Source organism: Phoenix dactylifera, unplaced genomic scaffold (genome assembly GCF_009389715.1).
Source record: "Phoenix dactylifera cultivar Barhee BC4 unplaced genomic scaffold, palm_55x_up_171113_PBpolish2nd_filt_p 000281F, whole genome shotgun sequence".
NCBI classification, from domain to species: Eukaryota; Viridiplantae; Streptophyta; class Magnoliopsida; order Arecales; family Arecaceae; genus Phoenix; species Phoenix dactylifera.
The window spans coordinates 144429-170669 of NW_024067765.1; the positions used below are offsets into that span (position 1 = coordinate 144429).

At 38.2% G+C, this 26241-nt stretch overlaps 1 protein-coding gene across 5 annotated transcripts; it reads left to right on the forward strand.

The window, feature by feature from the left end:
• Positions 1-2676: 2676 nt before the first annotated feature.
• On the forward strand, positions 2677-26241 carry LOC103697756 (double-stranded RNA-binding protein 1-like). Of its 5 annotated transcripts, XM_039117846.1 has the most exons (6): positions 2677-3024; positions 23707-23942; positions 24027-24246; positions 24403-24576; positions 25499-25960; positions 26040-26241. In XM_039117846.1, the coding sequence occupies exons 1-6, from the start codon at positions 2775-2777 to the stop codon at positions 26054-26056; spliced, it is 1359 nt and encodes a 452-aa protein (XP_038973774.1). In that variant the 5' UTR covers positions 2677-2774; the 3' UTR covers positions 26057-26241. The 5 variants fall into 5 exon arrangements, 4 of the variants coding, with proteins under 4 accessions (XP_038973774.1, XP_038973773.1, XP_038973772.1 ...); XM_039117845.1 differs by having other exon boundaries at positions 25499-26231; XM_039117847.1 differs by lacking the exon at positions 2677-3024 and adding an exon at positions 19495-19667 and having other exon boundaries at positions 25499-26231.

Here is a 26241-nt window from a genome sequence, read left to right on the forward strand (position 1 = left end):
CCATCTTCATCCTTCTTCTTTCTCCTCTCAAGCACAATCAAGGGTTGATTGAAAGAGAGGAGATCAGCCATCAAAAGCTATCTCTGCAAGGGAGCTAGCACCCCGGTGAGATAGAGAGCTTGGATCGGATCCTGCTTCGTGTGGATACCCGTAGAGGCCGGACGTTTGAACGGCTTCAAGCGAACCCTCTTCCAAAACCACGAATTCAGATTTGCGGTGATCATCTACCCGCGCAAGGTGAAGATTTGATCTTCCTAATAGTTTTAAAAGTTTTAATTCTTACCTAATTACGAAAGGTCTAGAAACAACGTTCATGCGATGAACGTCGATCCCGCACATGCCCCTTTCCGCTGCCATCTGATTTTTGTTTTGAAATATCAGCGGCATGGGCGGGTTCCCAACAATAGTATGATGGTGGCAAAAGTCCTTTAAGGTTAAAACACTTAGACCCATACTATTCTCTATCCTTTCTTTGATCACCATCTTGCTAACTGATCAAATACTGATGGCATGCTCATGTATCCATCCACTCTTGCCATTAGTGTTGACAAGTTCTCTGGCATGCTTGTGCCCTTAGATGGTGCGAGAGCAACTTAGTGCAAACAAGCTTCGTTGCACGCCCAATGAGACATTGCGTAGTTGCCATCATGCCATTATGAAACGAAGATAAGAAAGTAGCTGCAGAGAAAATGGCTCCTATAATTAGGCCACTCATGAAATGATATATAGTATCTTTAGCTTTGATAGTAGAACAGGATGAAAAGTTTGTTTCTATGGTTGAAAGTCGATATGCTTAGCCATAGTACATCTTAGCACATCCTGTGGAAGAACTGATCCTATTCTCGTAGGGGATGAATTGATTTTAGATAGACGTATTGCGATTTATAAAGAACCCGAAATGGAGACTTCAACTTATCAGGAGAAAATGATAGAAGACTATTCAATGGAGCATTTAGAATTCATTGACAAAGGTAGCACGAAAATTATGCCATCAAGGTTACGACATACCAAACTAATGAGGGTAATGCTTCAATCAATACCTGACTGAAATTGAAAATTGTCGATCTTGGTAAGCTGTCGAGGATCATTAATGTAGTCGGTAAATCCATGTTGATAGTAATTCATGATTATTTACCTAGGAGTGAAGGGCAAAATTATAACAACTCTATAGTATCGCTTGCAAGCATCACGAGACCTGAAGGGCAACCTACTCAAAGGGTACTTCCAAAGTTTTTCTATGTGGCATGTATTCCAAGTGCAAATGCCGGGGAGCAACATGATAACACAAGAGTTGATTTGGATTGGTACACGGTAGTATGTATAATTAGAAATCCTCATATTGATTATGGATAGTATGCATCCTAGTGCTATACAGAAAAGCTACTAGAAGATCAGAGAAGTAATAAATCCGGTCTGGAAGTTGGATAAATAAAACAATTTATATTACCTAGAAGAAGAAATTCCACAAAAGTTTTGGCTAAGAGGTCGATATGGATAATATTCCCCTACTATGATGGCTTCCATTTTACTGGCTTTTCACAACTCTTTTAGCCTCTTCCACTTTTCTATGAGAGTTTTGGACGCTAGTTTATAGGCTACTTTCGTTCTTTCTCTGGAGATCATGCTTCTTAGCAGACATTGGTCATCTCTGCTTCCAGGGACTTGAATCAGTTCTCCTAAATTGGCCAATAGATGGTGAATATCAAATCTTGGCCAGTCTATGTTGAAAATCATTGACCTGATCTGCTAAAAAGTAGGTTGAGTGTTGAAGAATATTCATGGCTGAGCCATCAATGTGAAGTATGTAACATTGCGTGAGACACGTAAGATAAATATAAAATTTAAAAGGCTATGCTATTTTATTACTTTCGACTAATATAATTACATAGTTACAGAAGTATGAATATATGATCGAATGAACTAATATTCTTAAGATGCTCACCTATCTCCTAACTAAGCTAATAGGTCAGCCACCATTGTCTCGCCAAAACTTTAGGACTCTTAAGGTGCATGCATGATTAGCATCCTCACTTGTCTTGCACTGTGCTGATTATACATACTGTGCTATCTTGCGAACCTAGATTATGATTCCAATTAGATACTTTAAAAAGATAATGCAGAGGTGTAAAAATTTAATGTTATGCATTGAACAAAAAATGATGCATTTTTATTAGAAATAAACCAAAATATACCTATCTTCCGCATGATGATTCCTACAAGGTTAATTTGGTGATTTAGCCTATTAAGGGAATATCATTGTAAAGGCATGCATTATTAGAAGCACTAAAATACCCTCACATAAAAAATGTATCAATAAACACAACGATGACATTATTGAGTTTCTTAGAAAAAAACTACTGAAAATGATAAGGAAACACGATAACTTCATCGTCATTAGTTATCTTTCAAGTTTCCTAGTCTGGGAAAAAAATGACAAGGATCTCAATAACACATTAATTCTATGCTCATAATAAACCAAAATCACGATTTTACTGTTTGTATAAAAAAAGGAACATCATTCATAATTTCGCATAGCCATTTTTCCTCCAAGAAAATTTTTTGACAGCGGGGATCACTGAAAATCCTAGAAAAAATGGTATTAGAAAAATAGAAAACCTATAAAAAAGAGGTAAAAAGGAATCCTATAAAAAAACATGGTTATTACGGTGTGAATGGCCTAGCCCGGTCACTCTTACTGGGCTCGTCGCTCCTATTTCACTCCTCTTCCCCCTTCCCTCCGGTGGCCGTCTCTCGCACAGGGGAAGCGGGGACCAATGTACAAGAGCCGGCTCCAGGAGCTGTGCCAGCAGCGGCTGTGGGCTCTCCCGGAGTACACGAGCAACCGCGACGGCCCGGACCACGACCCCCGCTTCCAGGCCTCCGTCACCGTCGACGGCGTCACCTTCCATGCCCCCGACCTCTCCAAGTCCTCCAAGGAGGCCCAGAACAAGGCCGCCCGGGTCGCCGTCGAGCATTTCTCCGCCGCCGCCCCCTCCCCGCCCCCGCCTCACCCCCTCCCCTCCGGTGAGTAACATAAAAACCTTCTCCTCAAGTAACGATCCTTTTTTTCTCTATAAAAATGGTTCTGCCTGTTATTCGAATCATTTCAGGACTCGCTTGGTTTTCTTAAGATCATATCTGATGGGAAAAAAAAAACTTTCTTTTCCTTCATTTTCCTGTGGTTTATTCTTTACTATCTCGTTCCTTATGATCTTTCTGGAGCGGTTGTTTCTTAGGAGTGTCAATCGCGTAATGAGACTGGTTCTGGGGAAAAACTGCTCCTAGAATCACCCCTAATTTGAATTTTTTTTATAAAAAGATGGTATTTTAATTGGAATTTGGAAGTTTGTACTGGGATTCAGTAACTGGAATGGGAAACGTGCAGTTGTGTTGTTGCTGTTTTATTCTTTTCTTTTGGACTTAGTTTAGTGTTCGCCTGGTCATCTTTTGGTCACTCTATATTTGTGGGAAAGAATCGATACTTTACTCTGGGTTCTTCTTTAGTTTCACATTCTTTATGGTCTTTTTGGGGCGAAAAAATTGTAACCTTTGGTCGAAAATGCCTTTTTGAAGATTGGGTATTCAGTGCTTGATCTTCTGTTAGAAATAAAGTTTCTTTATATCAAAATTTTGTGGATTCTATTGTTATTCTTGATTGGAGATGTTTTCCCGGACAAAAATTTATCATTTGATAGCTAATATATTGATTATATTCGTAGAAAAATGGAGTGCAGGGAGATAAAACAAAGAACTAATTGTTGTTCGTACTAGTCAGGAGTCCAACTTACTTGCACTGTATTTGATATGTTGATTAGAATCACCTTCTCGATGAACAAATTATCTAGTATCTTTAAGGGGGAAAAAAATAAATTTCTTTAGATAACTATTGTTCATGTTCCTTAATTTTTCAATATGGGACTGCAATTCATTTCACTCTTTGGCTAATTTGTGCCTTAGAGATGAGTACAGATCCCTACATCAAAAAATCACCTCCCCCCCTATCTTTTTCGATGTGTAGAAAAATTTTGAAGTGTCTCTTCTTAGTTGTCTGAAACTAGCAATGAGCAGTAAGATAGATCTATCTACCTTCAAGTTAACCCTATACGTTTCATGGTAGCTCCATCTCTTCCCTAAATTTATCTTGGCCTAGAATCCTGAGCGAATATAGAGCGGCAACATCAGATTGACAGCTGATTGTTAAATTGGCTTGATACTTCCAATGAAGACTTCTCATCTTTTAGTTGTTGTTCTCCTAGTCGACAAGGCCTGTATGTCTGATGGGAAAAGTTTTGAACAATGATTGATGTAGTTCTTCCAAATTAAATTTAGTTGTTCTAATTTTGGGTTTTAGTCTCAATTGATTTGCCATTTTTATTGAATCTTGGATGTCTTTTTTAAGTCTTCAGGGAATAGGTAATATTTGAGTCTTATATTCTTGTAATTTTGTGTCAGCTTTTAGGCTACCCGAATCTGCATTTAGTTAGAAGATTTTTAACGATTGTGTTTTGGAAAGATTTTGATTATCCTTTATGTGCAATAATATGGGATTGCGAATTTACTTTTTTAGAAAGTTTTACTTATCTTTTGTTAGGAATGTGAATAGATTTGTTATAGTGGAGTTTTTCGTTAATTAGAAGTCCTAATAAGTTAATGTAATTTAGAGTCCTCGATCCATACTGGATAAGTTGAGAGTTAGGAAACATTGTTTTAGGGTTGTTTAAGTGTCTAGAAATGTGGATCTATGAAGAGTGATGAATTATGTATGATGTATGATTTATATATTATCATGAATGAAGTAACTCCTTTTTGGAGATTTTACCCTATAATGTTGTTCTCTTTTTTTACTATACTTCTTGTCCTCACTCAAACTCTTCCTTTTTTTTCTTTTCTCCTACTTTTACTTTCTTTCTCCTTGTTTCTAGATGAAATATAAGATAAAAAATTGAGATCTATTCAGATCCTAGATTTACTTTTGGGCACATCAGCTTTATCTGTGGCCTTGTGTTGAAGGGTTGCATCATAATGATATCAGAGCCTCAAAGCCATGTTAAGTTGTGACAAATTGATTCTTAAATAAGGCACCGACAAGATGATAGTGACTTTGATGATGGAAGGAGTGGCGTCAACCAAGATATGCCATCTCGATATCGGGCCTTGTACTGGTACCATTTTGTTATTATGTCAGTACGCTTAGTGCGAGAGCTGGTTCAATGTACGGAATATCAATACGCCTCTCGTACCATATACTGGTGCCGAACCGGTATGATATGGTGCGCCCCATATTGTCCGGTACGGTATGGTGTGCCCCGTACTGCACGGTACGGTATGGTGCGGTATGGCATACTTTGGCATCAACAATAGGAAGAGTACAATTGTTGTATCTCCATGATGTCTAATGCCATCCTTACCTTAATCAATGATTTCGAAAGAGGCTTTTCTTTCTTTGGATTTTTTGAGCCCCCTGAGATGCATACAGATTATGGATACATGAAAGTTGGATGAAGACCCTCCATGTCTAGATATGAAGCTCGAGATAAAGATGAATACCAAAAAGTTGAAGATCAACCATCTACAATTCTTTTGATTGAAAATTCATTGACTTAGAAAGTTCATCAACCTCAAATGGATCTGAAAAGAGCCATCATTTGAACATCTAAAAATTTTGACCGTCGAAAATATGCTTAATGTTCTTTTGTTGAGCAACATTAAGATTAGACACCATTGATCCATTCCTTGACAAATTTTTCAATCTAATGCTACAAGCTGACATCCATCAAACTGTTGGAGGCATTGAGATTATTGGTCAAGATATGATTCACATTAGGATTCAAAAGCCCTCCTAGAAAAATAACCCTAAGGGGGTATTTGGTAACCCCAACAGGATCACCACGGTGATCTAAGATCTCCGGTGATCCGAATGTTAGGGTGATTTGATCCCCAGTGATTTAAGATTAATGTGTTTGGTAGGCCATGGTCCAGTGATTAAAAATTTTCGGATATCCATGAGTAACTTGTTTGATATGGTACGACGATCCAAGATCATCGACCACATAATACCACAAATACCCCTGATATATTTTAGATGGATTTTTTATGTGTTTTTAATTCTAATGAATCAAAAATGTCAGTCAATATGCTAATTCCTATAATACCTCCATAATTTTGTCACATATTCTACTTTTAGTAGCCCTTATCATATATTTATTAATCATATAAAATATATTATAATAAAATATTAATATATTTATCAATATATTAATTATTAATATATTTTATAAAAATATATTTATTACTCCTATAAATTATTAATCTTATAAAAATATGTTAATTTTCATATAGAATTAATATTTTTATTTATACTTATAATAGATTTTTTAATAGTAATAATTATTTTGATTAGAAAAATAAGGTAAATAGGAGTAATATATTAAATATTTTCATTATATAAATATAAAATATAATAATATATTTCTACTATAATTTAAAATTATCCTTCAATAATAATATGATAATAATATGATTAGTAATATATTATAATATAAGATATATCATTAATATAATATATAATATCAACATAATATTATATATATATAACATTGACATAATATATTGATGGTATATTGATATATCAATTTTTCTGCTAAATTAAGGGGTATTTTTGTCTTTAACTTTCAACACAGGATCACTGTCCTGGGGTAATTTTGGATTTCCGATCTCAAGGATGGGTATCCTGTCACTAGGTTGGGCGGTGATTTGAGGAATGGAGGTGATTTAGGATCACCGCCACGTAGGATCACCGTGGTGCAATCAAACGCGGTGATTTCATCACCTCCACCTACATCATCCTTGATTCTGGGACGATCACCCCATACCAAACGCCTTCTAAAGTGCATATAAAATTGTAGAAAAAAAGAAAAAAATTACTCTACTCCCTGAAGATTGATATAAAAGATCTCTAGGCCTCAACAAAAACAAGCAAAATAACTAAAATCATAACAAAAATTAAAAACAACAAAACTAAACCTGATTTAGATGCAAACCACATCAAGCACTTTCATTGTGCGAATCTTGTCCACAAAATCTTTTTGATGCTACGTGTTTGTCCAATCCACCACGGGATTTCATAACTTGATTATGAAGTTCCATGGACAAGTTCCTTGCAATCAATCTATTGGAAGGTTAAAGGTCCTGTAAGTCTCTAGGTTGGCTTAGAAATGTTTTAAACTCATTAGGAATGTGATCGGGAAAGATATTCATGGTCTTTTATGCGGGATCATAAGAAATTAGGAACTAAATATTTTCTTTGATAGTCTTCAGTTATTTTTTGTTAGCAAAGTGAGTGCATTTAATATAATGGAGTTTTTGGTTGAATATGAGTCCTTTTTTGAGTCTAAAATATAAATTAGAGTCCAAAACCCATAACAGGTAATTTGGGAGTTCTTTCATGACTAGGAAATATTATTTTAGGGTTGTTTGAATATATAAAAATATGGATATATGGGTAGTGAAGAATTATGAATGATTTATGAAGTTTATTGATTGAAGTAACCCTTTTTGGTGATTTTCCCCTTTGATATTGTCTCTTTTCTCTCCGTACTTCCCCTCTATTCAAACCCTTCTTGTTCTCTTTTCTCCTACTTTTACCCTATTTCTCATTTCTTTGAATGTAATAAAAGAAAAAAAATTTCAAATCCATTCAGATCTAAAATTTATTTCTGCACATATCCACTTTATTTGTGGCCCTATCCTGAGGGGCTGCATCAGTGATGTTGACTGAATAATTCTATCCAAATTCCAAATTCTTTGGTCAGGTGTTTGTATGTTGCATGTAATTAGTGCAATACTTTAATTTGAAGCAAATTCACAGGCTTTATGAGCAAATAAAACCACCAAGATGGAACTTTTTATTTGATAAAAAAACACCAAGCTATTGGGTGAACTAATTAATAACAACTTGAAAAATATCAGTTCTAGGGCTTGTAAAACCCCTCTCACATGCTTATATCTTTATCATCTCTATGCCCTTTCCTCTAAGTATGGAGTTCTGAAACAGAATCCTGTGGCCTTTTCGTTTTAGCATGAAGCCTTCCCTAGTGTTCATAATTTTTTTAGAAGAACGAGAGTGTGAAAATTTTATGTAATGAGAATTGGTGTGCTGATGCAAATGAATGTTGTGCTGCATGTTCTCTCAGGAAACAGTTTGTCGATGCAACTTTCTACTAGGCAGTTGGCAAGCACATTTTATTGAGTTTGCATTCAGATTACTGATATCGACATTTGGCAGTCTATTTCCTCCCTTTGCCAGGGATATTTAGTTGATTCCTTGGGTTTTAACAACTCAAGTTTAAAAGTACTATTCACTGTTTAGATTTAGGTAACCGAGTTTCCTAGAGAAACTTCCAACATTTTCGTTCTTACTGCTTGGATGATATTCTGTCTCATCAAACATTTATCTAAAATTCCAGTATCTTCAAGCAAACCAATAGGTCAATTACAAATGTTGCTTTTCTTGAGAATATGATTAGGACCAATCATTGTTATGAAGTTTTGTCCAAATTAAAAAAAGCTTAAGAGGTAATTACCTTATTTTAAAGTTGGAGTATTCTTTCTTGCCAAAATGGCTGGGTATTTCCAAAGTCTTATCAAGATGAATTTAAGAGAGCTATAGCTGGATGGTAATACTGCTAGACTCGAAATCATTGTAATTAAAAAAAAAAAATTCTTAGGGTGGTTTTTGGAATTTAAATTAGAAGGATGTGTAATTTTGAGAATTAGTTGTATGTTCGAAAAAGGAGTAAAAAACATACCATCTAGGAAGCACGGATACTTCAAATTGCATTCTTATCTGTATTGGATTTGGTTTGCTATCGATATTTGCCAAATACTTATAGAATATGTTTCAGATTCTTATTCTAGGTATTTTTTTTCGAATGAGAAAAGATCTCCTAATATTTCTTTGATACAACTAGGGTACTTGACTCCTCTGGAGATGAGGGAAGGGCTTTCATTTCTTTTGTTATCCCTTTTTCTTTTTGCAAATGTCGATCATTTAATGATGGATGGATAAATTTGAACATTTGAAGTTTGTGATGTTGATATTATTGGAGTATGAATTTTAAATTTTGGTTTGTGATTTTTGTTATGACCCATGTTACGTGGACCTTTTGGTTTGCTTCAAATTGATTGCACCTCTTTTAGAAGTGGGTAAGGACAAGGATTAAGGGACTGACAATATTGACACATCCCGTTGGATTCTCATTTTTCCATAAAGATGATGGTATGCTGGATGGATGTGGAACATTGATTCATGCATGAGTCACACTATCTTGCTTGGAATCGGTCAGGATGGTGTAATGCAAGGCTGTTTCAGCTGGAACAATTGGGACCCAATTAGGTCCCTTTGTTTAAAAAGAAAAAAGAAGAATGTAGCCCCTGTGCTTGCTCTCATGTGTCTTCATTTGTGAAAAGGGTCTCAAGCTGAGAGAAAGAGAGAAAACGGGAGAGAAGGGAGAAAACAGAGGGGAAGGGGGGAGGGTAGCCGAGTACGACATACACTCCCATCATTGACTCAAAAACCATATTTAAGGACATTATAATATTTAAAATATGTTAAAATTTATTTAAGACAAAAAATTGAAAAAATAAAAAAAATATAAAAGCACATACGGTATTGGATGCTAGATTGTCCCAAGAAGCATATTGGTACCGTATCGATATGGGACTAGACTGGAATGATGGGTGGTATTGGGATTTGAACTCTAGGGTAAAGGTATGATACATGGACATGAGTTTGCAGTGAGAATTCTTGAAGAGTTGAGGGCTCAGATACCCATGTTCCACACTTGGCACATTCACTTTTCCATGTAACATAAATTATGATTGAAGAATGGACTTGTTGATGCTGATCTTTAATATAAATTGTAAAGATCTGCCATTTCAGCATATGAAGATTTGCCTTGTAATGTAAATTATGATTCAAGATTTGCCATTTAAGAGTAGAAGGCCCCTTCTTTTTTAAATACATGTAGAAAATATTTATTTATTTGTTTTATCCTACTTTGTAAGATTTGCCATTTCAGCATATCAAGATCATGTTGTATTTGTATCTCCTATCTATTTCCATGCTCTACAGATGCTACTTTTGTGATAGGCCTTTTAAGTGAAAACAATAATTATGGATGTATCAATGTATCTTTACCTGAGGATGTGATAAGGAAAGCCCTCAAGACATGTATCTGACATCTTTTGTTATTTCTTTATGATCAAAAGCAACACCAACATACATGCATACTTGCACTCATCATGAGCTTTGACATTTAAAATTAAAGATTCTCGTTTCTGTATAAATCCATGAGATCAAATTTAATTGTGTTCATGAACTTCTAAAGGACATTCAAACTATATAGGATTAGCTATGAATTGGTAGTAAGCAAAAGTATTATGATCAAACTGAATTAAAGAACAAGTTAGTAGGCAGAAAATATGAATAACTAAGGGCCCATTTGGTATTGCTTTTGTTTCTTTTTTTGTTTTTAAAAAACCCAAGAAAGATTAAATAGACTGAACATCATGTATGATGAAACTCTTTTTTGAAAACTAGTCTGTAAAATCTTTGGAGCTTTTGGGAGTGAAATTTTACTGCCTTGGAAAAAGAGTGAAAGAAACAGCAAGAAACAGCAGAAGTTTTGCACAACTGCTATCTTCAAGATCAATCTCCATGAGGTATTTCACTAAGTACAAAAATAACAGTGGTGACAAATGGGCCTTGAATAACTTTAAACCATCAATTGCCATCTGATTGCTTTGAAGATGATTTAGGTTTGTGGTAGTGAATGCAATCCATAAATTACCGTGAATGCATTCTACTTGAACAATGCCGATTTTCTTTTTCCATCTCCATGTTTTATGTCTAGATTATGTCGAGTCATTTTTATCCTCTCTTCTTCTTCTTCTTCTTCTTCTTCTTCTTCTTCTTCTCTCTCTCTCTCTCTCACTCGTTGGTTCAATGGTTCTAATTAAGATTTGTTTGTCGATTAATCGTTCTATTAAGGATTTACCTCTTTGACTGGTCATGTTCTCTCTCTCTCTCTCTCTCTCTCTCTCCCCCCTTTATTTTACTTGTCGATTAAATGGTTCTAAAATTTATTGAATAATTGGTTCTAATTAAGAGTTACCTCTTTGGTTGGTCATGTTCTAACCACGAAAGTGAACCATTTCTTTTGTCTTAAACATTGAGATAAGGGTGAATGGGAGAATGGAGAAGGAAAAAGTTGCAAGCAAAATTGTAAATAGGATAAAACTGTTTTAATTGTCTTAAGCCAGCCTCATGGTTCATCCTTTCAGAGAACAATTTCTGCATCATTCACATTGCCATTTGATGAGGAGATCGTTGATGCAAATTCTCGGACATTTGAGCAGATCTTTGGATTTTCATCAATTCAGTAATGAAATATGTGGAGTTAGATTCTTTTCTTGATGGACAAAATCAAGGAATGCCGTACCGGTCCGGTCCTTGACCGGTACCGGAAACAGATGAAAACCGGTATTTTCCAGTTTTCTTCTGTGAACCGGCCGGTACCAAGCGGTACCGGCCTCGTACCGGTGCGAACCGGCCGGTTCGCACCGGTACGGTGTTTTTTTTTTTGGGGGGGGAACCACAGCGCCTCGCGCTGTGGTTTTTAAAACCACCGCGTGGCGCGTGGTTTCAAAAACCACGCGCCACGCGTGGGCCACTTCTAAAAAAAAAGCCGTTTTTTTTTTGTGGGAACCACAGCGCCACGCGCTGTGGTTTTTAAACCACCGCGTGGCGCGTGGTTTTAAGGAAGAAGTGGCCCACGGGCCACTTCTTTCAAATAAAAAAAAAAAATAGGTTTTTTTTTTTTGGGGGAACCACAGCGCCACGCGCTGTGGTTTTTAAACCACCGCGTGGCGCGCTGTGGTTTTTAAACCACCGCCCGCGCGTGGTTTTTAAAACCACGCGCCCGCACGTGGTTTTTAAAACCACGCGCCCGCACGTGGTTTTTAAAACCACGCGCCCGCACGTGGTTTTAAGGAACGGGCCACTTCTTTCAAATAAAAAAAAACAGGGTTTTTTTTTTTTGGGAACCACAGCGCCACGCGCTGTGGTTTTTAAACCACCGCGTGGCGCGTGGTTTTTAAAACCACGCGCCCGCGCGTGGTTTTAAGGAAGAAATGGCCCACGGGCCACTTCTTTGAAATTTTTTAAAAAAAAAGCTGTGGCCGAGGCCACAGCTTTTTTTTTTTTTTTTTGATGGGAAAGGAAGTGGCCTCCGGCCACTCCTTCCCATAAAAAAAAACAAGAAGTGCCACTTCTTTTCTGATGACAGCACCCTCGCTCGTTCGGTTATAAAAACCGAACGAGAGGCATTGTTAATAAAAAATTCAGGAATGAGCCTCTGAAGAATAATCAGAGACGGGAAGATTTGAGAGATAGCCCACAAATTGAGGAGGAGGTCCTGCCCAAAAAATCCAGCGGAGACTATTTAAGGTGCGTTTTTTTGTCCTATGTTATTTCATTAATTTTGTTAATAATTTATTTAAAAAAATAATTTATAAACTACTTAAATAATAAGATAATGAAAAAATTTACTTTATTAGCTTAATTTTTTGATAAGTTGTCCTTTTATGATAGAAATGGAGCCATCAAGAAAAACGAACCCTGCAAAGCGTGATATTGGCTGGTCTTATGGGCGAAGACTTGGAAGTGAGGGGCAAAGACACCAGTTTCAATGCAAATTTTGCGACAAGGTTTTCAAGGGAGGAGGGGTAACCAGGTTGAAGCAACACTTAGCCGGAAATTCCGGTGAGGTTGCTACGTGCTCAAATTGTCCTAGCAAGATTCGTGTGCTGATGAGGCAGAATCTCGCTGAGGCTAAAGAAGCGAAGGAGATGGCTTCCAAGAAGAGGGCGGAGGTCGATCGCCAAGCGGCAGAGCCACCTTCTTATCACTCTAGGGAGCCAGAGGAGGTCAAGAATCTAGATGAGGAGGAGGCAGATATTCAGGCGGCAATGCATGCAAGCCTGGATGATCAGTGGCAGCAGGAGGAGGTGGCCAGGTATAGGGCTCGATTTGGGCCCTCTGCATACGAGTCGGACGGCGGTTCTAGGAGCACTAGACAAGATCCAGAGTTCTTGAGGACAACTTCAGTCAGGGAGGGCGTCGGCAAAGAACGTGGCCGGATTGCATCTATGCTGGATAGTTTTGGTAGCCGAAAGAAATCATCTAGAGGAATTCCACAAGGAGCGACAATTCATGATGTAGATCCGCATGCTCTCCCCAGTAGAGATTCAAGGCAGCAGAGGGTAGACACAATGTGGATGAAGGATAAGAAGAAAACTATGTGGCGAGCTATTGGATCCTGGTTTCACTTCAGCCACATTCCAGCGAATGTGGCAGACAATACATACTACAGGTCTGCCATTGCCGCCATACAAGCTGCCGGTCCCGGTGTAGCTCCTCCAGGCCCGAAGGACATATACGGTGAGCTTCTTGACAATAATAAGGAGGAGCTGGAGAATTGAATTGACTCCTACAAGAGCAAGTGGCCCATATATGGACTAACCATCATGTGCGATGGTTGGACCGGTCCGACCAGGCGGAGCATCATCAACTTTCTGACATACTGTGATGCTAAGACCTTCTTCCACAAGTCGATTGATGCTTCGGCTTATGTGCACAACACCTCGTACATGCTGAAACTTATGGAGGATGTGATTGATATGGTAGGAGAGGAGAATGTCGTGCAGGTCGTCACTGATAATGGGCCGCAATATAAGGCTGCCGGGCAGGTCTTGATGGAGCGGCGGCCACATATTTTCTGGACCCCATGTGCTGCACATTGTATCGATCTTATGTTGATGGACATTGGAAAGATCCGTAGGGTGCAACAAACGGTGGAGACAGCCCAACGCATTACCAGGTATATTTATAACCATAACTGGGTCCTTTCATTGATAAGAAAGTATGCAGGAGGAGAGATTCTGAGACCAGGAGTCACACGGTTTGCTACCAACTTCATCGCACTTGATAGCATACTCGAGAAGAGAGGAGCCCTACGTCAGATGTTTGCCAGTTCCGAGTGGTATGATAGTAGATATTCTTATGCCGGCACTGAAGGGAGCAAGATAGAAGACTTGGTGACGAGACAACCATTCTGGCAGCGGGCTACTACAATAGTCAAAGCTATCAAACCATTATATGAAGTGCTGCGGGCTGTAGATAGCGAGATCTATCCCCAAATGGGGTTTTTGTATCACATGATGGTCAAGGCAAAGGATCAGATTATGGAGGCAGATCCAGCACATGGCCGGTCATACATCAACATCATTGAGCAACGGTGGGGAGCGCAAATGGGTACAGAATTACATCTAGCAGGTAAACTAAGATATAATTATAGTGACAATTATAGTGATGGATATAATTATATAATTAGCCTAAGATAGTCTCGTATATGTGCAGCATACTACCTAAACCCCCGGTTTCAGTACAGCGTAGATGGAATTGGTATGGATGAAACACTTCTGGATGCTTTGCGTAATGTGATTTACAAGATGGAGGCAGATCCAGAAAAAGCGGCCCTATGTCTTGAAGAGGTAATTATGATTTAGTAATTACCAGCATGCGTAAGTATATCGGCATCTTCAATTATTAACATAGTTTTCTTATGCTTATTTTTCACAGAGCAAATTATTTAGAGAGGGCAGCTACAGTTTTGGCCAACGAGCGGCTGTCGTTAGCAAACACAATATGAATCCAGGTACGTGACACATCAGGAAAACATTCACCTGGTGTTACTTAGTTACTATTATGGAACTATCATATATGTAATTTTCATAAATATTTTTGCAGCTGAATGGTGGGTGCATTTTGGCGGATCCGCGAGAAATCTAAAGCGGATAGCTATCCGGATCCTCTCCCAAACAGTCTCCTCTAGTGGATGTGAGCGCAATTGGTCCATCTTTGCCCTTATCCACAGCAAACAAAGAAACCTGATAGAGATCAAGGGGCTGGCCGAATGGTTCAAGCTAATTCCAAAGATCCATTACAAGGAATTGGAGGTCTAATGACTAGAGCAAGGGCAAAACAAATGAAAGAAGCTTTATATGGACTAGTCATGGAAATTCAAGAGAAGGAGGCTGCTCTAGAAGACTCTAAGGCTTCACCAAGATTGATCACTTATCTTTACATAGTAAATGCTGAAGAACAAAGCTTGGAGCCATTAAACAAGGCTGATCCACGTGGAGATGCTATTTAGGCCCATTTTTCGTGGGTACTTTTGGGCTTGAGTCTTGTTGTGTTCCTAATTACTTGTACATGAAGTTTTGACTTGTCAACTCGTTTTTCCTAAGTTATTCATGTACTTCGTAGTTAGGAACCTTGAAAGTTGTGTCATTTATTATTTTGAAGTTGTAACTTGGAAGTTGTGACTTGGAAAACGTTTTTTACTTATTGCCTTGGAAAGGGGATGGTGTCCTTTCCAATAGCTTAGTTTGAAGCCTATATAAAGGCTGCCATATGTAGCCAAGGGATTATTATGAATGAATTAAAGTGTTGGCAAGCTTTGCTATGCTCTTTTGTGTTCTTGGATTAGAATACAAAATTCTGACTTATCAAAGGGAGTGATCAACCTTTGTGGCGTCTTCAAGGATTAGGGTTTTAAGGACTTAGTTTCCTTAGAGTTCTAATCTGATCTCCTACAACTTGTTTTTCTAGCGATCTCGGGGCAAGTATAGCAAATTGATTCAAGGGTTCCTAGGGCAGGTCTCCTGGTGGGTTCTTGTCATTTGGTTCTTGAAATCAGGTTACTTATCCTTTATCATCTTTGTTCCTTTGTTCTTATTTTATTTCTTTAAGTTTCTTTGTTCGTTCTCTTATTTCTGTTTTTTTTTCAGTTCCTTGTGTTTCTTGTTTCCTCTAATCTGTTTTGTTCTTTAATCTTCTGTTACTTAGTTTGATTCAAAAAAAAAAAAAAAGACGAAAAAAAAAAAATGAAAAAAAAAACGAAAAAAAAAGAAAAGAAAAGAAAGAAAGAAAGAAAGAAAGAAAGAAGGTTATTGATTAAGGGGCATTAATTACAAGGCTGTTTCACTTGTTGCAAAGCTGAAGACCCCTTGTTGCAAGGTTGTTTCACTTGTTACAAGACCGTTTTACGTATTACAAGGCTGCTTAGCTTGTTCTTATTTCTCCTTGCTTTCTAGTTGTTTCTATTACATATCCTTTACTTCCTTTTGAAGTCTTCTTATGTTCTTGATGCTTTAAGACCATTTTTCTTGTGAGTACCATTTGCCTCATCGAAGTCAAAATTCTGATTTTCTTGGAGATTTGCCACCATCCATCTGATCGCTCTTTGTGATTTGTTGATTTTGATTCTTTCAAGAACATAAAGAGGGCTGGCTTGAGTGGTAAAAGGCAAGAGTGTGAGTTCATCATCAAGAAAAAGCCATAAAAGAGTGTCCACCCGAGAGAGGAGTGTGTGAGGACCTATTCTGTTTATACTAATCTTTTGATTGCAGCATACAAAGATGAGTAGTGGAGGTAGTGAACAACCAGATGTTGATATGAAGTTATGGATGAAAGCCATTGCTGATCAACTTACTAAGCTTGGTGCACGAATGGATGATTTGGAATCACCAAGCAGAATCAAACCTTTGAGGGGGCAGATGTTTGAAGATGATGAAGAAGATTTAGATTATGAATCTTACTCTAGAAGGGGAAAGAAGGCCGATGATTCAAAAGATAATAATCTGGGCAGCATCAAGATGAAGATTCCTATCTTTCAAGGAAAGAATGATCCCGAACTTTACTTGGAATGGGAGAGAAAAGTTGAACATGTGTTTGATTGTCACAACTATTCAAATGAGAAAAAGGTGAAATTGGCAGCCGTTGAGTTCACGGATTATGCAAGCATATGGTGGGATCAATTGATGATTAGTCGGCGAAGGATTGGAGAAAGGCCAATTCGGTCATGGGAAGATATGAAATTGGTAATGCGCAAGAGATTTGTACCTAGCCATTACTATAGAGATTTACATAGAAAGTTACAAGGGCTGGTTCAAGGCTCCATGAGTGTGGAAGACTATTATAAAGAAATGGAGATGGCAATGATTAAAGCTAATATAGAGGAAGATCGAGAGGCTACCATGGCAAGATTTATTGGAGGCTTAAACAAAGAGGTTGCTGATGTGGTTGAATTGCAACACTATGTGGAGATGGAGGAGCTGTTGCACAAGGCCATCAAAATAGAAAAGCAAATCAAGTCCAAAGGATCCAAATCGGGTTTGGCTTCTAGTTCCACATGGAAGTCTAATTGGAAGGATAACAAATCTGCCTCAAAAACAAAAGAAGATGCAAAGCCAAAAGATTCGGTTGCTATTTCAAAAGGTAAAACCGAAACTAACACTTCTTCTAAATCACGTAATGTTAAGTGTTTTAGGTGCCAAGGATTTGGGCATATTGCTTCCCAATGCCCAAACAAGAGGATTATGATTATGTTGGAGAATGGTGACATTGAAAGTGCTAGTTCAAGTGAGGATGAGATGCCACCCTTAGAAAATTGCAGTGATATTGACATTGAAGAACCTGTACATGGAGATATGTTGGTAACAAGAAGAGCACTTAGCATCCAGCCTAAGGATGATGGTGATAAGGAGCAACGTGAACATATTTTCCATACTAGATGTCATGTGAAGGGAAAGGTATGTACCATGATTATTGATAGCGGAAGCTGCACTAATGTTGCTAGTACTTTGTTAGTAGATAAGCTGGAGTTACCCACCATGAAGCATCCTAATCCATACAAGTTGCAATGGTTAAATGAATGTGGAGAAGTGAGGGTAAACAAGCAAGTGCTCGTTTCATTTTCAATTGGCAAATACACAGATGAGATTCTTTGTGATGTGGCACCAATGCATGCTAGTCATATTTTGCTTGGACGACCATGGCAGTTTGATAGGAAGGTTACACACAATGGATACAAAAACCATTATTCTTTTATGATGAACAACCGCACTGTAGTCCTAACCCCTCTCAAACCTTTGCAAGCTTATGAAGATCAGATTCGGATAGCGAGAGAGTGTAAAAAGAGAGAAGGTGAGTCCGAGAGGAAAAATGCAAATGAAAGGAGTGAGATTGAGAGCAGAGAGAAAAGTATTCAAAAAAAAGAGAAAAGTAAAAAAATGAGTGTGTTTGCTGAAAAAAATGAGGTTAAGAGTGTTATGTTCTCAAGACAGCAACTACTTGTACTTATGTACAAGGATGTTTATCTTTCTACTAACGATCTTAACCCCTCCTTGCCTAGTGTTGTTGTGACTTTATTGCAGGAATTTGAGGACATATTTCCAAAAGAGATTCCTAATGGACTACCACCCTTAAGAGGCATTGAGCATCAAATAGACTTCATGCCCGGTTCTACCATTCCAAACAGACCTGCATATAGAGCTAATCCCGAAGAAACAAAGGAAATCCAAAGGCAAGTGGATGAGCTGGTGAAAAAGGGAATTGTCAGAGAAAGTCTTAGCCCATGTTCGGTTCCTGTCATCCTAGTCCCAAAGAAAGATGGAACATGGCGCATGTGTGTGGATTGCCGAGCCATCAACAAAATAACAGTTAAGTATAGACATCCTATCCCAAGATTAGATGATATGCTTGATGAATTACATGGCTCTTGTTTGTTTTCTAAAATTGATTTGAGAAATGGCTACTATCAAATTCGTATGAAAGAGGGAGATGAATGGAAGACATCATTCAAAACTAAATATGGATTGTATGAGTGGTTAGTGATGCCTTTTGGTTTAACTAATGCACCTAGTACTTTCATGAGATTGATGAATCATGTTTTGCGTGCTTTCATAGGTCAATTTGTGGTAGTTTACTTTGATGATATTTTAGTCTATAGTAAGAACTTGGATGAACATGAACAACATTTGCATGCTGTTTTTAGCAAATTGAAAGAACACCAATTATATGCTAATCTTAAGAAGTGTACATTTTGCATGGAATCTGTTGTATTTCTTGGTTTTGTTGTTAGTTCTCAAGGTATTAGCATGGATGAGGAGAAGGTGAAGGCAATCAGGGACTGGCCTACACCTAAGAATGCGAACGAGGTAAGAAGTTTTCATGGTTTAGCAAGTTTTTATCGAAGGTTTGTTAAAAATTTCAGTTCTATTGCTGCACCTTTAAATGAACTTGTTAAAAAGAATGTTGTTTTTAAGTGGAATGATCAGCATGAACAAGCTTTCACTGATTTGAAAGATAAGCTAACTAATGCACCTTTGTTAAGTTTGCCTAACTTTGATAAAGCTTTTGAAGTTGAATGTGATGCATCCGGAATTGGAATAGGAGCTGTCTTGATGCAAGATTCCAAACCAATTGCTTATTTTAGTGAAAAGCTAAGTGGGGCAGCCTTGAATTATCCAACATATGACAAAGAACTTTATGCATTAGTGAGAACTCTTCAAACATGGCAGCATTACTTGTGGCCGAGGGAATTCATCATTCATTCTGATCATGAGAGCTTGAAGTTCTTGAAATCCCAGGGTAAGCTTAATAAGAGGCATGCTAAGTGGCTGGAGTTCATAGAAACATTTCCTTATTTCATCAAGTACAAACATGGAAAAGAAAATATCGTTGCTGACGCGTTGTCTCGAAGGTATGCTTTACTTACTACCTTGCAAACTAAGTTACTTGGTTTTGAATTGATTAAGGACTTGTATGCCAATGATTCTGATTTCTGCCAAACATGGACTACATGCAAAAAGAGTGCATCTGGTGAGTATTATAGGCATGACGGATTTCTATTTAAGAAAAATCAGTTGTGTGTGCCTATTTGTTCTATCCGTGAATTGCTTGTCAGAGAAACTCATGGGGGTGGTCTGATGTGACATTTTGGTGTGCAAAAGACTTTAGATATCTTGCATGAACATTTTTATTGGCCTAACATGAAGCATGATGTGCAAGCTGTTTATGATAAATGCATTACATGTAGACAAGCGAAATCTAAAGTTTTACCACATGGCTTGTATACACCTTTACCCGTGCCTAACCAACCTTGGATTGATATTTCTATGGATTTTGTTTTAGGATTACCAAGGTCTCAAAGTGGAAAGGACAGCATATTTGTTGTTGTTGATAGATTTAGCAAAATGGCTCATTTCATTGCATGTTCTAAAACCAATGATGCAATACATATTGCTGACTTGTTCTTTAAAGACATAGTTCGTTTGCATGGTTTGCCTAAGACAATTGTTAGTGATAGAGATGTGAAGTTCCTAAGTCATTTTTGGCGCACCTTGTGGAATAAATTAGGAACTAAACTCTTATTTTCTACTGTTGCACATCCTCAAACGGATGGACAAACTGAAGTAGTTAATAGGACACTCACTACTTTGTTACGTACCATCATTCAAAAGAACTTAAGGCAATGGGAAAAATGTTTACCGCACATTGAGTTTGCATACAACAGAACTGTTCATTCTTCTACTTCATTTTCACCTTTTGAAGTTGTCTATGGCTTTAATCCTTTAACTCCCTTGGATATTCTATCTTTGCCTACTAAAGAACGTGCTAATCTTGATGGAAAGCAAAAGGCAGAATTTGTGAAGGATTTACATGCCAAGGTTCGGGCTAACATTGAAAAGAAGAATGAGCAATATGCTAAGCAAGCCAACAAAGGACGTGTAAAGATTGTTTTTGAACCTGGTGATTGGGTCTGGGTGCATATGAGGAAAGAACGATTTCTAACACAACGAAAATCCAAACTACAGCCTAGAGGAGATGGACCTTTTCAAGTCTTAGAGAGGATCAATGACAACGCCTACAAGCTGGATTTGCCAAGCAACTATAGTAATATTAGTGCTACTTTTAATGTTGCTGATTTATCCTTATTTGATGTAGGTGATTCGAGGACGAATCCTTTCGAGGAGGGAGGGAATGATAGAGATCAAGGGGCTGGCCGAATGGTTCAAGCTAATTCCAAAGATCCATTACAAGGAATTGGAGGTCCAATGACTAGAGCAAGGGCAAAACAAATGAAAGAAGCTTTATATGGACTAGTCATGGAAATTCAAGAGAAGGAGGCTGCTCTAGAAGACTCTAAGGCTTCACCAAGATTGATCACTTATCTTTACATAGTAAATGCTGAAGAACAAAGCTTGGAGCCATTAAACAAGGCTGATCCACGTGGAGATGCTATTTAGGCCCATTTTTCGTGGGTACTTTTGGGCTTGAGTCTTGTTGTGTTCCTAATTACTTGTACATGAAGTTTTGACTTGTCAACTCGTTTTTCCTAAGTTATTCATGTACTTCGTAGTTAGGAACCTTGAAAGTTGTGTCATTTATTATTTTGAAGTTGTAACTTGGAAGTTGTGACTTGGAAAACGTTTTTTACTTATTGCCTTGGAAAGGGGATGGTGTCCTTTCCAATAGCTTAGTTTGAAGCCTATATAAAGGCTACCATATGTAGCCAAGGGATTATTATGAATGAATTAAAGTGTTGGCAAGCTTTGCTATGCTCTTTTGTGTTCTTGGATTAGAATACAAAATTCTGACTTATCAAAGGGAGGGATCAACCTTTGTGGCGTCTTCAAGGATTAGGGTTTTAAGGACTTAGTTTTCTTAGAGTTCTAATCTGATCTCCTACAACTTGTTTTTCTAGCGATCTCGGGGCAAGTATAGCAAATTGATTCAAGGGTTCCTAGGGCAGGTCTCCTGGTGGGTTCTTGTCAAAACCATTTGACGCAAAAGCGCCTCAACGACCTTGTTTATGTGCATTACAATTTGCGGTTGAGGCTAAAGTGCATCCAGGAGGAAGTGGAGCTCAAGTATACAGATCCGATTTACGGGTTCTTCACCGCTGATGACGATGATCCACTACTCGGCTGGCTTGTAGGCCAGCAGCAGGAGCCCGAGCTTAACGAGCCAGGATCGCCTCCACGACCGGCTACCTTCATAGCCACCGAAGCTGGGGTCGATCCAGAGCAATGGGCTGAGCGTAATATTCCACGCACTCCCAGAGCTGATCAGTCGCAGGCACAGGGGAGCCAGACAGAGAGGGCTAGGAAAGGAAAACAAAGAATCCCAATGGAGAGTGTCGAGGAAGAGACTTGGACTAGCAGCGATGAAGGTTCTGGTGGTGATGGATCTTCTAGCCATGGAGGGAGCGGAGGACAGTATGATACTCATGAGATACAGTCGGAGGGTGGTCTTTATTTCACCGGTGAGTCCCAATTTATGGGTGCTACACAGGATACGGACCACGGTCGACCACCTGATAGATTTCGTGAGGATATTATTGGATATAGAAGACGGGCTCCTCGAGGTCGTTCAGGAAGACAGGATACGACTGCAGATCCGACAACATACGGATATGGATTCTATTATCCACAGCCTCAGCCTGACGAATATGGATATGGTGCATTGGATTTTGCTTCCGCCATATTTGGATGGGCCCCTACACAATCAGAGGACACCTCTCAGAGCCAGAGCGTGAGCGAGAGATCCGACAGTTCTTATAACCTGGCGCGCGTTCCTTCTGATTGGGTTGATTTGCCTCCTCCTGATTATACTTATGATCCAGATATCTACGAGAGCCATCGGCACTCGTCCCTATTTTAGATATCCTAGAGTACTTTAAATGTATGTAAATAATTGTATCTTAATTTGAAGATATTTTATGTGTATGATTTTATCATTTGGAACGGGAGGAAAACATAACATGCAATCATGCATCGTATATGTTTCAAATTTCAACCCTAAATTTAAATATAAAAACATCAAAAATCATGAAAAAAGCAAAAAAAAAACATCAATTTTCACTTAATTTAAGATCCAACAGAGACAACATTTTTAAAAAAAAAATGTCTGGCTCGCGGTACCGGCCGGTACGGTACCGGTTCGGACCGGTACGTACCGGTTCGGACCGGTACCGTACCGGTCCGGACCGGCCACCGGTACGCCGATCCGGACCGGTACGGCGTACCTTGGACAAAATAGTGAAATGGAGTTCAATAGTTATCCAATATGCATATTTATTGATAAGAAAGAAACCAGAGTATCATTAGATACATAGTTTTCGAAAGATTTGTGCTTTTGGATAGCAATCGGGCAAATAATTACTGTCTCAAGAATCAAGAAGAGTTGAACATCCTGTTCATAGAAGTGCTGCAAGTTTTTCAAGGATAGAGGAGGTGCCTTCCTTCTCTCTCTGTCTGTTTCTTTCCATATATCTGGGTACATTGTTGATGTGTTCTGGTTGAACATATTTTTGAAAATTGTTTTTTTCAGTCTTCAAGTTGTACCTGTCCTCAAATGCTGGGTGGATGAATAATTTTATGCTATGCTTCTATATCTTTGCATTAGTAAATAACATGGATTTCATTTTACTGTACTGCATGATCTTGCTTATTCTGTTGGACAATGGCTTTTGTTATCATTATGTTGGAAATTCTCAATGATAGCTATACTTTAGTAAAGCAAGTGAAACTTTGAATGCTTTTGGAATAAACACATATAGGACCTTTTAGAATGAATTAAGATGTCTAGTGGAAGACATATTTGCAAGTGTCATCCTGTCTATAAGCAGATGAATAATGCCCATGTTGTGTCGGATTACTTTACCCATTTTGTCAGTCAAAATATGCTGAGATAATTTTATTCCTTCAATGGACTTAAGTTAAAGCTTTTACTTGTAGAAAAACAAATCTCATACAAGAGTCAGCTGCAGAATTTTGTGCAGAAGAAAATTGTTGAGGTACCAAGATATACCGGTGTTTGCGAGGGTTTACCTCATGCTCCTCGCTCTAAGGCTATAGTTACAGTTGATGGAAAAAATTTTGAGAGTTCACAATATTTCAGCACACTGAAGGAAGCAGAACATGATGCTGCAAAAGTTGCTTTGATGTCTTTTTCTATGGAAGAAAATCAGCTGGCAAGTTTGGAATCTTGTCCTCCAATTTATATTTCTGATTAGAGGTTTACTAAGCATAATCATCAATATGTTCCTTGCTTGCAGGGTGAAACAGGTTTCTACAAAAACCTTTTACAGGAATTAGCACAGAAAGAAGGCTTTTCCTTGCCAACATACACGACTGTCAGGGATGGTGCTTGTCATATGCCCATTTTCTCCTCCACTGTTGAGGTTGAAGGTGAAAGTTTTCAGGGATATGTTGCAAAGACTAAAAAACAGGCAGAAATGAATGCTGCAAAGGTTGCTTGGTGTCAGCTCAATGAACGTAAGTCATCGTATTAAGTTCTGATTGGTTTTAAAAAGTGATTTTATATTTTATATGCAAAGAGGTTAAAGTTGTTTGGCGTACCTGTTAGTATGTTATTCCTCTTCTGGATGGGTTGGAATGGAAGAATGTTAACTTGTTTTAATGCCTTTTTAGGTAGAATATGCAGATTTCCTTCTGGTCTTTCCTCAAGCTGCCAACTTCAAAAGGAACCTGCATCTGCGATTTCAAGCTCAGAGTCAGCAGTTATCATGAACTTGCACAAGCGAAGAGATGTCTCAGTTCCAGTTTCATGGGTCAAGGTTGACAAAGAGGATGAAGTTGCTTCAGGTGAATATCTCAATTTTGTTGTGATTGAAGCTAAAGAGTTGAAAAGTTTTTCATATACATATTTTATTTTTCTGATCTCGGTGTATTAGTCAGACTGATGCTCCTTTTACACAAGCATATAGAGAGTCTCTTTCATGTAAATACATGATCCAAATTTTCTGCAGATGATTTTGTGCCTGGTTGACTGAAAACTCCTATACACGACTCAGATGAAGCCCTGTCAATATATACTTCCAGATATAGCTGATTACTCTATTGAGACACACACATGTATGCATGTGTGCCACAAAAATAAGCACAACCTTACTTCAAAACCCATGGCATATCAGTCACATGCCTCAGGGTTCAAAACTAGTACTGCCTCCTTGTAGAGCTACCACAGAATAAATGTGAATATGCATCCTGTACAAGTAGTGCTGATTTTGGAGTAAACTAGTACTGCCTCAGGGTTCACAAAAATAAGCACAACCTTACTCCAAAACCAATGGCATATCAGTCACATGCCTCAGGGTTCAAAACTAGTACTGCCTCCTTGTAGAGCTACCACAGAATAAATGTGAATATGCATCCTGTACAAGTAGTGCTGAACGTAGACTTGCTCATTTTGTTCATTGTTTTTTGGCTGACTTTGCATATTCACGTACAATATCATTCATCTATATTGAATCATAGACCTTTTACAAACCATGACTTTCTTATTGATGTTCTTGTGACTGTCACTCACTTGTTACATATGTTTGTGCCATGTGCAAGCCGTGAAAGTTGTTTTTCTTGGATATATTTCATCAGATATTGATGGGAAACCAGTTTATTCCTGATGATTGATGTTATTATGGTTGTGAAGATAACCTCAAACATGCCAGTATATGCAACATGAAAATTCCCTTGTTAAGAGGCTATAAATTCTCCAATATTTTTGCAGATAGGCATGACTGTATCACAACTGATTCAATGCAGTCTCTACCTGATAATCAGAAAAACCATTCACCCAATGGACTCATGGACAACAATGTTGATTCTCACAATGATCAGTCTGCTACTGTTCATAATCTAAAGGATCCTGAAATCACAATGAAGGGAGATCCCATGGCCCATCTTTATAATCCAGACGCTGAGATTGCATCAAAGAAAGAGCATATAACTTGGCAATGTGCCTTTTCTGAAGATGGAATTTCATCAGATTCCAGTCTTTCTGATGGTTCTAATCATGGTGGTGCAACTGCAGATACTGAATTTCACAATGGAGCAACTTGCTCGTTATTGTGTAACCGGATTCGGGTATATCCACGTAAATCTGACCTGGTCTTGCCTGTTGGTGCCACCCTGCTGCCCTTCAGTGATGATAAATGGGTGGCTGTCAGCTTTGATTTCTCCAACCAGGAAGGTTACTCCCAGGATCTTGTTGTATGATAAAAGTTGTCATCTTATGCTCTGACATTTGCTTTGGTTCAATCTGAATGCAGGTGGTGCTTCTGTTTGACCTGTTCCTCAGGTAGAGATTGGAGGCGAATGGTGCTGTAGTTTATTCTGTACAAGGGAATCCAAGAAATGATGATGACTTGCCATCAATTTTATTTATTATCTGATCCATTGATGAAATTTTTTTCAAGATTCTATTTTTATATAAGACTTTCCCAGTTTAATTTTAAAATCTTATTTGAAAAA

Excerpts from the sequence above, each read along its gene's own strand:
- LOC103697756 (XM_039117844.1), top strand. The coding sequence starts at position 16,543 with ATGAGTAGTGGAGGTAGTGAACAACCAGATGTTGATATGAAGTTATGG. Across the intron at positions 19,123-19,327 it reads CACCTAAGAATGCGAACGAG|TTGAATGTGATGCATCCGGA; the intron begins GTAAGAAGTTTT and ends AAGCTTTTGAAG.